The 13,942-nt window shown below is 42.1% G+C and overlaps 1 protein-coding gene and 1 long non-coding RNA gene across 5 annotated transcripts in view; one reads left to right on the top strand and one right to left on the bottom strand.

The window, feature by feature from the left end:
- Nucleotides 1-10,774, top strand: part of RDX (radixin) — a 47,642-nt gene extending 36,868 nt beyond the window's left edge. For 2 of the 4 annotated variants that reach the window (XM_061374303.1, XM_061374305.1), the window contains 2 exons: nucleotides 193-353; nucleotides 10,087-10,774. In XM_061374303.1, the coding sequence (XP_061230287.1) occupies nucleotides 193-353; nucleotides 10,087-10,123 (198 nt within the window). In that variant the 3' untranslated portion in view covers nucleotides 10,124-10,774. Of the gene's footprint in view, nucleotides 1-192; nucleotides 2,613-10,086 lie in introns of those variants that run through there. The other 2 variants (XM_061374304.1, XM_061374306.1) reach the window with 1 other exon arrangement.
- The window catches only part of LOC133223530 (uncharacterized), a 77,731-nt gene that overhangs the window by 24,799 nt on the left and 38,990 nt on the right, over nucleotides 1-13,942 (bottom strand). The gene's annotated exons all lie outside the window — the stretch shown is intronic.

Here is a 13,942-nt window from a genome sequence, read left to right as displayed (position 1 = left end):
AAAAAACCTACGCTTTCTTCTTTTTCTTTGCAGGCTTTCTGATAGGCAGTGTGAGTTTCTGAACAGTACAAGCATTTCATAGGTTGGCATTCAAGAGATCCTTATTCAAGTTGCAGAGTAGTTATTATCAGAAATTCCAGAAATATTGAAAGATTAGGCAGAGCACTTAAATGCAAATATTTTATTCAACAGGCTCTAAGTTCTGAGTTGGCTCAAGCCAGAGATGAAACCAAGAAAACACAAAATGATGTCCTTCATGCTGAGAATGTTAAAGCAGGCCGTGATAAGTACAAGACTCTTCGACAAATCCGACAAGGCAATACAAAGCAGCGTATTGATGAGTTTGAAGCAATGTGAGAGTTGTTATTTTGCATATATGTTCCTCATAAGGCTGAACCACCAACAGAGAAAAAAGCAGGCCTTTGCAGATTTGATGGATTGCACCCCACTTTGCCAAAGCACTTAATACCAGTTTGACTAGAGTGGCTAGAAGACAAATTTAGGGGAAGCTATTCAACAATAAGGCAGTCTGTCATCCCTAGGTTTTTGGTTGGGAGGGTGTGGAGAATGATACCAGGGTGTTGGGTTTTTTTCCCTGTCATGTTTTCAGTTTCAGTGTTTCATATTTTTTTCTTTGGAAACTGATGTGAAGTATATGACTGACAAGTGTATATATTGCTTAAAGATTAAGAAGGAGAAACAAGAATGGAACTGGACCTAAACTGGATAGGTACTATCCAGGGAACTTCCCATGTGAAGTTTGAAGTTACATTTTTCAATGTAGCTACACCACTGAGAGTTTGATATTGCTGACTTTTAAGGAGGTTTTTTTGTTTGTCCTCTTTTCATTTTTGGTTTTTCCCACTCCCGAGTGAAATTCTTTGGTGTTTCATGTCCTGTCATCATTGATGGTTTTCTTTGCCTACCTGTTCACAAAGGTCTGGATGGCAGGTGGTAGTTCCAGGAAATATTTTTAAATGGAACACTACCTGTGGGCAGCACAGGGCTGCTGATAGGCTTGTGTAAGTATTGCTTTTCCTAGGAGATTTTTTAGATGTGCAGAATGTTCTAATGCAGCAAAAGAAAAGAAAACAAAAACAAAGCTTTGTGTGCAATTTGCTTGTCATTATTTTATTTGTAGTAGGGAGACCTGGACCTTTCTGGCAAGGGAGCATATGAAAACATCAGTCCCAGGGAGGGGACAATATCCTACCTCACTACTATGTACATGATGACTGGTCCTTCAAACACCATGAAAAAAACTGTTTAAATTGACTGTGACTGCACAGTGATACCATAGAACACGAAGAGCCCTTACTGCTAGGATTTTGGTTTACTTTAAGATGCATTCATAGTGCTAAATACTGTCAAACTGCCTTTTGTTGAGTTTCAGTGTGAAAGCATCTTGCATGTTTCACAGCTGTAATCTGTCACTGGTATACCTATCTCCTGGGAGGGGTGTAGAATGTGCATGTCAGTTCTGGTTTTGGTTTCCAAATACAAAATGAAAGTTCCCAGAATTTGAGTAAAAGTGGTTGTAGCTTCAGTTTTCAGTGAAGCTGGTATTGTAATTGTCCTATCTGACGCCAAGTCATTGTTATTAAGTCCTTTCCCTCTTGAAAAGGAGACCTTTTTTTGAGAAATTTGCTTGGAAATTGAACTCCAGAAGTAACTTTACAGCTAATTTGAACTGCAGTTACTCCTTTTGTTATAGTACCCTAGTAGATATGTACAGCAGAAGAACCCTGCTTTCTCTGAGGATGGTTCAGCTCTTTTCTGTTTGGTATTATGCACTCATAAATTTACACTTATCTATTAAAATTTGCCATTTTATTAAACATTTTTTTCCATGCACAATAGGTTTAAATTTCTATGAACAGTCCAACTAAGGTGTTTTGGTTTTTTTTTTAATTTTGTGGAGTTAAAGGTTGGCTATGTGGGGTGACATCATGAAAATAAAATAAAGATACATTAATATATTTTTGGGGCTAAACATACCTGGTTGACCTTGAAGACCGATGTGCAGATGGTGTGCACATGCTTCAAAATGCTGCTTGGTGGAAGCTGGCGTTTCTACTTGCAGTGCATTGTAAGAACAGTTTTTGTTTCACAGGCTTCATACACCGAAGCTTAAGTAAATTTCTGGAGTATTGGAACAGTCTGCTGTAGCAGCGGGAGTACTGTGCTTCCAGTGAGTCTTCATTTTTCCCTGGAGATTGTGCACTAACACTGATACATCAGTTTAAGTGTTGGGAAAAAAATACCAGTAAAGTTTATTGTTCATAAAATCTACAGTCTATAGAGTAGGGCTGAATGGGTTAGGTCCATTTATAAAGCTGTGTGGATTTTTATTTTTTTTTTTCTAAACAACCAGGAACAACCATTTGTAATACAGATTTTCACAATGAACAAAGTGATAATAGCTGCTGTGACCAGCAGTTGGGAACACTTACTGGTGCGGAAACACTAAGAATACACTTAATGATACTTGGTGAAGTAATTTTCCACGTTTTTTCCTTTAGCATAATGTTTTTGTGTTGTACAATTAAGCTACAATTACTTCTACTATTTTGGATAACATTCATTGGTTAACAATAAAGAGATACAGTTAATTTCTCTGAGGTCCATTGTTGTTATTTGATGCCCTTTATTTCTGACAGCTTTACTAAATGCACTGAAACAGCCTCTTTCCAGAGCAGTTTACAAATCTTGATCATCTTTTGTTTCACACTCTGGTCAAAATGAAATTTAAAATAAGTAAATTTCAAAATGTATCTCTAGAGAATGGTACTCTGCTTAAGAAATTACCATGTACAGTTGGGAGGAAGCACTGGTGATTGTCAATTCAAAACAGGATGTGAATCATCAGAGCAAATCGGGTCTCTTGCGAAGAGAGGGTAATTTTGCCATCCAGGAGCTCTGTGGGTAACATAAGAACTTTCAATCACTGCCTACATATTGCTTAGCCCCAGGTTAAATGAAATTTAGTTTTACAGATCAATTTCTTAAGCACTGAGAAACCTCAGTATGTGGGGTTTTTTTTTGATACTGCAAGTTATAGTGGACAGTGCTGTCAAATGCATAGCCATATGTCTCAGATAATGGCAATTTTATGGGCTTTTTCACCTATTTAATACACTTGGAGAAGTCAGGAACAGTCCCATATAAATAAGTGTACAAATTAATCTGCTAAGCAGCTCTCACATAAGTTGGACCTCCTCTCACATGACATTCCATTCTACCTCCTCTCCCATGGACCTCCATCTCACATTGGACCTCCTCTCACATGACATTCCATTCTAGCCTTGCACTCAGTACCAAATACATGACCCTTTTTGTTATCCCATATGGTGGAGTTGCTATGATGAATTAAAACACATAGTTGATACTTTCAACCATGCATGTTTCTAGCTTTCTGCCTCTTGTTGGAGCCCCTCCTGCTGAGGCATTAGATTTGAGGTTTCTCACTTGTTAAGAGTGCTCTGCTTAGGTATGTAACTTCAGACTGTGCTTGAAAGGGGAGGTAAGTGCTTTGAAAGATTATTTAATTTTTTAAAACATGTTCTTGAGGTGGAGAGAACAGTATGCAAGTAGTGACACTATTTACAGGCCGAGACTAATGCAGTTACCCAGAATGCCACGATGTAAAGGAAGATACCCTGTCTTCTTGAAGTAGCCCTATCTGCACATCAAAACCTGCATTTATTGTTAGTTTTACTATTGGAGTGTGTCTCTTGTATACGTCTGCCTTTTTCAACCCAATTTGGAAAGCATTATTATGCTTTTGCCTCCCTCGTAGGACACATTCTGTAGGGCTGTTAAGTTACCTGCTTCAGCACCACTGAGGAAAAAAGAGATTTATTTTGATGAAACATTTTAAATCTCTGAGGAGAAAGTACCTCAAATATGTTTTGGGGTTTTGTTCTGTTTTGTTTGGTTTGGTTTTGGTTTGGTTTGTTCATTTTTGTTTTTTTTTTTTTGTTTGTTTCTTGGGTTGGTTGATTTTTTTGTGGGTTTGTTGTTTTTTTTTTCCTCTATTTTGGGGGGTTTTGTGGTTTGTTTTTTTTTTTTTTGGGTTGGTTTGTTTGTTTTTCACAAAGATTAAAATTATTAGTTCAAACCTTTTGGTTTTCATAGAATCACAGTCTGGTTTGTGTTGGAAAAGGACCTTAAGATCATCTAGTTCCAACTCCCCTGCCATGGGCAGGGTCTCCACTCACTAGACCAGGGGTTGCTCAAAGTCCAACCTGGCCTTGAACACTGCCAGACATGGGGCATTCACAACTTCCTTGGGCAGCCTGTTCTACTGCCTCACCGCTGTCATAGATATTATACATAACTTAATGTATCTTAGCTGGCTGATAACAGTTTTCAGGAAGTGAAGTGTCAATTGATCAGCATACAAACGGTGGAAAGGTTTTTGACCCCTCTCAGAGCATATTCTGTTGTTTCGCTTAGAGATGGAGTGTGCCTGCAGCCAGGCTGGGATGCCATGCTGGCTACTCAGCTGTGGTGGCTAGGAGAAGTTTCTGGCCAGGTAGCATGTCCCTCTGCTCTGCTCCGCTCCGGATCCTGCCAGTGCAGCACCTTTCCTTCCCAGCCAGCTGCTCTGCAAGCATGCGAGTTTTACACAACTGGTCCTTTTCCCACTCTGGGGACCCAGTCAGCAGCAAAGGGCAGCTCAGGGCTGGAAGGGGTGGCATAAAGGTGAAGAGTAATGGTAGAGGGCTGTATGGAAAAACATGAACATGGTGAGCTAGAATCCTTAACAGGTCCATTCTTTCACTTAAGGACTCCCTTTCAGTGTGCTAGAGCAGCATCCATAAATTAACTGTGTGTGGCTAATAATTTGTTCAGCAAATTCATCAGCCAATTTGTTGGAGGGACTTGCACTTTGTACTGAGCTGAGCTGAGTGAGCCCAGATCTACAGGCTTAGGGCAGTTACCTGGCTTTGTGTTGATTGTTGAAGTGCCGCCACTTGTGTTCACTTTACTATCTGTAGATTCCAAGCTGATAAACTGTTGCTTTGGACTGGAGTTAAACTTTCAGTTGGTTTGCTTTTTCTCCCTTCCATGCAAAAAGATTGCTGACATATCAAATGTATGTATTTCATTTAATGTGAATGAAGTGGACTCACCAAAGCCCAGAAAGCCTCCCCCCAAAACTCCAATCCTAAACCATCATTTCTTCACAAGAAGAGAGCACAATATTAGCAGCAGTGCCTGCAATATTCTAAATATTCAGGAAGACAGTGATTGTGCCACATAGCTCATAGTTAAGGGAAAGGCAAAGTTAGCAAAGGGCAATGGAGCATTTTGAATTGCTGGGATTCCATTAGATGTTTATGTTGGCTTTCATAAATAACATGTCAGAGTGTTTCTGTTCACAGCAGTAGGCTTTAGGCAGCAGAAGAAACGAGGGGAGATGGAAATGCACATCAAAGGAGGCGGCCTGGTTGGTGCAAATATTCCTAATGCATGCGTGCATAAGAGTTAATGTTTCCTGGATAAGTGGATCAGGTGAAAAGAGATCAAGCTCAGAGGTAGGACGATTACATTGCTTTATTTATTTGGGTTTTGTTTGCTTTTAAACTACCTTATTTACAGGAGAGGAGTTGCTCTTACCTGAATATTTAGCTGTGAAGGCTTTTAGAAGGCCTGCTGCCCAGCACTGAATGGTCTTGAAGTTCTTAAGATCGTGTGTACTCAGACTGGCCTCTGTGTTATTACTTGCTAAATCTCACCAGAAGACATCCTCTGCAGTCTGATAACTTCGCCTTAGATGGTCTCTGCATTGACAAGAGTGATGCACTTGCATGGTTCCAGCTGCCCCACTGCTTGTTCCAGCAACGCAAAGCCCATATGTATCCGTGCGAAAGAGTAATGGGATGACAGGCTCTGTGACCACATACGCTGAGCTCTGCTGATCTCATATCAATTTACAGCTCCCTGTGGCCCTAGCTTTCATGGTTCTTATTCATCCTTGATTTCCTCACTGAACATGATACAGCATTTAACTTTGTGATCTATAACTTCAATTATACTCAACCGAGCTTCCAGTAAAGGGTTGACTACAGTGTCAAATGTTTTCTTAAAATCATTACACTGATGAGTTGAAATAGTCACACTTTCCTTTTATTTAGGCAGCACATCTGATTAATTAATAATCTCTATGAATATGGTAATTGCAGTTGTATTGCCAGAAGCAGATCCATTTGCATCAAGGCTGAGGCTGAAAACTTTTCTGTCAAGCACACTTCGATCTTCAACAAAGTAAGTTGAGAATGTGGAAGTAACATCTGGAATAGACAGAATACACAGATCCTGTCGCTGCTGGCTGTATTGCTGGGAACAGATTCATTTATGTTTGAGCACATTTAGCATTTAGGGATTTGGGACAGCAAGCTTGATCACACATCAGAGAAATTTGTGAAAATAGTAAGAAATCTTTGTATCATTAATCAGCACTTCTGCTGTGTTCCTGTCCTTGATAACTTTTCTTCAGTTGAATTCTCATTTTGAATTATTCGATCTCTTGTGAACAATGTTTTGCACATGCATCTTGCTGCTCAGTGCCAGCTGCTGTACTTCTCTATACCATTTGAAAACACAGCTCTTCCTCTTTCTTGTGCATTTGGGATATTACAGTGGTGTTTTCAACAAAGCCAGCTAACTCCATCTTTTAAGTTTAGAATGAATGCTACTACTTCTTGGAATAATCTGTGGATTAATTTTTGCTACATTTTCTCTTATTAAGCATGCTTAGTATATGGCACCTTACAGAAGAAATAACAGTATTGGCTAGTTAACAAGTGCTAGTAGTATTTTGGAGAATGGAAAATGTCAGAATAAGCAGGGATGTTAATGGGTGTAGAAAACCAAGAAAGATCTGAATCTCAGTGTTTATACACATGAGGTTCCACTTTGAACCTAGACCTAGTCATGCAGCACATGGAGAGAAATTCTCAGCTTTCATTGTGCAGCTTCTCTGTCCCTCTGAGCAAGGCAAGAGAAATCACAGGAATAGAGTGGTTATGCACACTCAAAGAGCAGAGCAGCCGGGCACAATTGCTTGGTGCTCTGGCTTTGCTTTTCTGCACAACACTTGTCCTGGATGATAGAATAATAAAATGAAAAAAAAACCCCACATGAAATAGTTGCCTTTTTCCTGTGGACTCTTCCTTAGAAGAGCAATGGTTATACTGCCTGGCTTTGAACCTTGTCTGCAGGTCACCCTGGTAAAGCTGAACTCCTTTATAGCATAATCACAGACATCTTTGCAGAGTTGAATACCCAGCGGCTCTTCTGCCCATCCTGATTTTAAGCAGTAGTGGTCAGTGTTGGGGAAAAGATCTCACAGCTGTCTCCATTCCTTTTAGTACTGAGCCAGGAAATAAATTCTGGAGAACCTTCTTTCTAGTGGTGGCTTCTGTATGCTTTAGGTGGCCCTTTTCTTTTGTGTTTCTCTCAGTCTTTGAACTAGTTCTTACTTCTCACCTTGCTTTACTGCTACTCGGGTCATTTGTTTTGGGGTGTTTGATTGGGTTTTTGTTTGTTTTGTTTTGGGTTTGTTTTTTTTTTTTTTGTCTTTGCTAGTGTCGTGCCATTTATTTCATAGAATAATTAGGGCTGGAAATGACCTTAAGTTCATCTATTTGCAGCCCCCCTGCCATGGGCAGGGACACCTCACACTAAACCATGTCACCCAAGGCTCTGTCCAACCTGGCCTTGAACACTGCCAGGGATGGAGCATTCACAACTTCCCTGGGCAACCCATTCCAGTGCCTCACCACCCTAACAGGAAAGAACTTCTTCCTTATATCCAAAATATATTCCTTATAGCTTTCATCTGAAGAATAGATTTCAGCTTAGATCATTGGGAGCTTTTATGTAGTTTAACTTTGTTTCAGTATGAGAATGCAAATTAAGACAGGGGAGGAAGATGTTGTATAATTGCTAGTTTAAAAACATTTAGTTTAAGCCCTAAGACTTAGTGAAAGAAATAGGTTGCATTAGCTGACAACTCATACTACAGGGTGAAAACAAGAGGCAGGCAGCTTCCTATGCCAAGGCAGACTTTTTCTCAAACTAAGTTCATGGCAGCAAAGTACTTTGGTAAGATCCAGCAGGCTTTTTGTTCACTCATTCATTGACATTTGCTGGATTCTTTAGAGAGCACTGGAGAAGAGACTAACCTGTACTTCTTTCTTCAGTCATATTTCCTTTAATTACTTCTATTGTGGCTTATTCTTTCAACTGAAGAGTAAAAACGCCTTTTTCCTCCCTAGTGATTTTGTAAAACTGTGCTTTGCCTGTGACACTGCTGCAGCTGGCTTTGCAAAAGTCTGTGCCTTAATGGATTAAACTATTTTCTGAGGGAATGGTAGTATAATTTGTTTTGCCTTTAACTAAGCTTGTAATTTATACATATATATATACACACACATATAAAATATACATACAGCATGGTTAAAACGGAGATTTCTAATACAGTATTATGGCATCATGTCTTGTAACTGCTGTATTAAAGTGAGATACAGGAGTTGCTACTGATTTTTATGTAAACTTTGATGTTGAATCATTTTAGAAATCAATCTTCTTAAAGCTAGCTGTGTTTAAAAAATGTATTTTTAAAATCTTTTAGCCTGCACTGGGAGCATGGTTGAGCCCTTGATGACAGAATTTGATTTATTTACCTGGTTTCATCCTCCTGCAAAAAGGCAGTTGTTCCTGGGTTTCTCTTTGTCCCAGGAAGTATTTCACAGGTTTCAGTGGTACCTGCAGTTTCACTCGCTGCCACAAGCCTGTTTCTCCTCCCCATCCCTGGCCAGGAATTGCTGTCAGACATTTAAAACACTAGAGTCATTTTAGTGCTTTTAAATCTTAACCACACATCTTATTTGCTTATGCTCAAGCCCTGGAAGTTCCCACTGACTTCTGTGCCAGAAAATGATTTGTGTGGGAAACAGGCTGTGGTACAAAATTTGATGTGATTTTCTTCCATGTTACATGCTGTAGCTGAACTCATAAACAGAAGAACGTGTTACTCAGGGCTTTTTATGCTTCTTGAATGACAAAGAATATCTGGTAATTAAGTCTTTTTCCTGGTTCCTTTTGAATAGAATTCTGATTTATTAACACTTATAGCTGAAGTACTTCTCTAAATCAGAATGAGGAGTTCACACTATAGGAAAGCTGAATTTAAAATACTGATCGTTCTCTGCCTATTCATAATGCAATATATTTAAGGAAGTCATTCTCTAAAAGGAAAACACTTTCCAAGCCACTTCAACAATGAATTTTCATAAAAAACAACATGGAAAATGCACATTTTTGAAATGTATTTTGACACATTGTAAAGATTTCCAGCAGAGAACTTCAAACTTTAGACGAGAAATAAATCTGAGACAAATTCTTTCTGCTGTCCTCACCTGTTCTCCAAAAGGCTCATGCAAGGCAAAAAACTGAATAAACTAAACCCCAGAGCCTATATAGCACAGGGCACATGTGATGTGCTAAAAGGAAGAGATGTCTGAAATCATATTGGCCGTGATTGAATGTTCTACAAATATGTCCTATATTTGGTATATTTATGCACAAGGCACCTTACTTCAGCCACCTTTGGGAGCCATTTTAACACACTTACATGTGTTGCACTCAGCTGTGTTTTGTGTTGTCTGCATTAGCAAATTAATCCTTTAAAACTACTTCCTGGGTGGATTTTAGGGTAGGTTCTTTATAATGCAGAAATTTTCCATCAAAACTGTACTGGTATGTGCAAGAATTTGATTCTGGCATAGAAGATTAAAGAGTTGGACCTGTTCTTCGAGTTGAAAGTCAGTGGAGATGGGTTCTGGGTGTCCATGAGGGTCTTGGCCACAAGAACTATGTGTTCCTGAAATCATTCTTTTTGTGATGCTTCCTTATTCTGCCAACATCTTAAAACCAAATTCAGTCAGAAATTAAATCCAGAATAGCTACAGGAGGGATGCACAGTTCTTGCGATGTTGCTGCATATTTCTATTCATTGTTTTTGTTTAGTATATTTTTGCTAAATCTGCTTGATCTCTCTGTCTTTTTGTGCAGGTTACAAAAGTACAATCTCTTGCAGCCCTTAGGATAGGAACAAAGTACAGAGCAGCAGAAGACCTGGGGTCTGCCAAGGCCTACTATTGCACTTCTGTGAATATGGACGATTTGAAGCACTTTAAATAGGTGCTGCCTGGTTCGTGAAGAGTTTTTTGGAAGGACCAGGAAGCGCTGTTACAACATTTCATTAATGTTTGGTTCTCTCATGGTCTCTCTAAATCTTTCCTTTGTTGTCTTCCCAGGAGAAAATGAGCTTTTTGAAGTATTTAAGCTGTTGTTCCTCCCAGAAAAACAGGAAATAATACTAATATGTTAATCTTGCCATGTAATGGGATGTGCTACAGTGAATGATGTGATCCTACAAAGTGCTTGTAGGCTTTGCCCACAAATGATCTACTGTGGGACTCTATATCCAGCCTGGGTAGGGAGAAATAAGAGGAGATACTGCACAAGTTTTATTGGTTTTCTACACAATTTCTAATAGCCTTGATGATACATGAATAGTGTCAGGTAATTTTCTAATGTAAAACTCCCAATTTACTATGTCTGTACATACATTTCCAGTGTAAGCACCCCTTGCTACTTGCCTTTTTGTATGCTACGAGGATGCGCATACTGTGTATACGTAACCACGTTCAATTGTGCACCCTGCACAAAAGCCTGAATAAATGGGTTTTAATGCTAATCCCATGAATCACTATTTATTTGATGGCCACTGTTATTTATTGCTAGTGAATGGGATTTTTTTTTCAGGTCTCTGAGAATATTGATCCATTTTGTGGCACCAGTCCAGGTTAACATCTTGTGCTGTGATCAGGTGAGCCATGGGAGGCTTTATTTGCTCTTGAAAGAAAAGATGGGAGCCGATAATTAAGGAAGCTGGTAATCGAGTAGATGGACACCTGTGTTATTCTCAAATTCAGCTAGCATCCCCTGGGAACATACCCAGCCTTGGAAACACTCAAGTTCCTTGTGGTGCCTTCTTGCACAATAGCCTCCTGCATTGGACCTATTGGAGAGGGTTCAGAGAAGGGCCACAGAATCAATCAGAGGGATGGAGCACCTCCTATAAGGATAGGCTGAGAGAGCTGGGATTGTTCAGCTGTGAGAAGGCTCCAGGGAGGCCTTATCCCAGCCTTAAAAGGGGCCTATAAGAAAGATGGGGAGAGACAGACTTTTTAGCAGGACCTGTAAGGATTTAAACTAAAAGGGGGTAGATTCAGGCTGGACATGAGGAAAAGGTTCTTTACAATTAGGGTGGTAAAAAAGATTGTCGTGGATCCACCATCACTGGAGACACGCAAGGCCAGGCTGGATGTGGCTCTGGGCAACCAGATGTAGTTGATGGTGGCCGTACTCATTGCAGGGGGTTGGACGAGATGAGCTTTGAAGGCCCTTCCAACCCGAACTGTTCTATGGTTGGGAACTGTGTGGATAAATCCACCGGAGGACGTGGCTCTGACGCAGCGGCTGCCGAAGCATCGCAGCACGTACCTGGAGTCAGCAGCTGGTACCTGCCCAGGCAGGAGCGGTGCTGGTGCTCTGCAGGCCTCCCGTGGGCCTGGGGCAGCCTTGGTGCTGGCAGTCCCCAGGAGGAGTGGCCGATGCGGGGGGTTGTGGGCACTGGGGTCTCTATTCTGCAGGGTTTGGAGCCATGTCCCCCACACCCGTGACCACAGAGCCTCCTGCTGGAGCCTCCCCAGCCTCTGGGGCCCCAGAGTGTTGAAATGGTTTCTGCAGCCTCCCTCTCCCTGTGTGACCCATGCAGTGGGTTCAAGATGTTCCTCGTGTGCACCAGGCACAGCAGCTTCCATGGATTTTCTCTCTGGCCAGATCTTAAATTGTTTCTGCAGCTACTGCCACTTGAAGCAGCCTTTGCCAAGGCTGTGTCTGCTTCAGGTACTAACAGCAAAAGGTAATAATGCAAATACACCTTCAGTCCAACTGCAAAATGTTCCCAAGGATTTTATTTACTCTTGTGCTGCCTTTGCTGCTATCTGCCTATGCTGCTTTTTGGCTGCTGTGGTCAGTGTTTGAAGTCCTCTGGTGACTGCCCTGCAGAGGGGGAATTGGGCGAGACAAACTGTGATGCACCTGAGCAGCCAGAACTGAAAACAGACCCATGAAGAAAAGTGTATTTGATGTAATGGAAGCTGTGGGCTCCTTCTCACCACCGGTCATAGCTTTGTTCAGAATGCAGCTGCTCTGGTCTGCCTGTCACAGGTCCATTTGGCTGAAAATCATCAGTCTTCCATGTGGGGCTACAGTTCTGCCTGGAGGGAGACCATAGGACATTCCTCGCTGAGCTCAGGGAAGGGGGTGTCAGGACTTTGCCCTGCTGAGGATGATGCTGTTAAGTAGCAGACTGGTGTTTACCTGCAGGTAAAGGTCTGTCTGAAGTGTTGTTGTAGCAGAGCTGTATGATGAAAAATGCTGTCCTGCAGGGGAGGAAAGAGTGAATTCCATCATGCTGTGAATAGCTGGCATGAAAGACCTGTGCCTGTCTGTAAAGCAGAAAGCAACTTGATCACCACTTGAAGTGGTGTTTTCCTTCCTTGTGCCCCTCACCTCCCTGCTGTCTCCACACTGGCTGGTGGCTCTCCTGCTGCGTGCACACGTCCATCATGAGCCTTCGCATTTGTGGCTGCAGCGGGGCCTGGGTCTGAAACCAGCCGGGCTGCAGCTGGCCTGGCCTGGGAGGGCAGTGTCTGGGGTGCAGACACCACAGGCTCAGGGCTGCCTTGCTGCTCTGATGGGGAAGGGCAGTATCAAAACCCTACATTCTTTTTGGGGTTGTTTTCCCAGATTCTGTGACTGAAGTTCTGCTGCCGCCCTGCTCTCCATACTTGATGTGTGTGCGATGTTTGGTTAATGTATAAGAGCCCGTGCTACATCCCAGCCCTGCAGCCTCCCGCAGAAGAGCTTGTGAGCCCTCAGCGGGAAGAGAAGGTGGCATCCCACTACATGAGTTCTAAATGTCAAGAGGAAAGGGTTAGGTAAACAAGCTAACGCTCATTAGAAGCCTGATGCAGGTTCAGAGCAGGGTGGCAGCCCCATTTCCCAGCAGCATGTGGCACAGGAATGCTTTCCATTTTTACCATGCTGACATTTTCCTTTCTCTGAAATGATTCTGTAGACACCGCCTCCAGCCATGAGCCCCTGTGCTGTGCCCTGTGTGCACGGAGTTCCAGCAGTAATGGAATCACTTTGTCTCAGGAGGAGCCAAGGGGCACTTCTCTTGTATGAAATAAACCAGTAAACGGCTCAGCATCATCCCTCTGCCGCTCTGGAGCATCTGCTGCTCCTCAGCTGTAGTGACTGTGAGGAGGCCAGGGCAGAGCCTCAGCCTGCGAACACTGGATCCAGGTTAGCACCAAGGGGCACCGTGGTTGGTGGCTGCAGTCAGCTGCAAGTGTCAACTCACGCCAGTCACCGGCTGCTGCCATGGTGTGCAAGGGGGCTGCGGTGCAGGATCAGGGAGGGAAACAAGGGCCTGTAGTGACAGGACAGGGGACAATGGCTTTAAACTGACAGAGGGGAGATTTAGATTAGATTAGACATGAGGAAGAAGTTCTTCCTCATGAGGGTGGTGAGGCTCAGGCACAGGTAGACCAGAGGAGTTGTGGCTGCCCCATCCATGGCAGAGGGTTGGAACTGGATGAGCTTTAAGGTCCTTCCCAACCCAAAGCATTCTGTGATTCTATGAAACACACTGCCAGAGATGAGGATTTTACTACTCAATTCAGGTTTGTTTTGGTTGGGGTTTTGGTGGTGGTGGTTTGTTTGGTTTGGATTTTTTGGGGTTTGGGTTTGGTTTTTTTATAGTTGGTTGGTTTGGTTTGGTTGTTTTTTC

This window comes from Neopsephotus bourkii, unplaced genomic scaffold (genome assembly GCF_033783945.1).
Source record: "Neopsephotus bourkii isolate Nb327-2 ecotype Australia unplaced genomic scaffold, CSIRO-AGI_Nbou_v1 NB_1638, whole genome shotgun sequence".
Taxonomy (NCBI): Eukaryota; Metazoa; Chordata; class Aves; order Psittaciformes; family Psittacidae; genus Neopsephotus; species Neopsephotus bourkii.
Note: the sequence above shows the minus strand (reverse complement) of the source record. Positions and strands in the feature narration are given on the sequence as shown.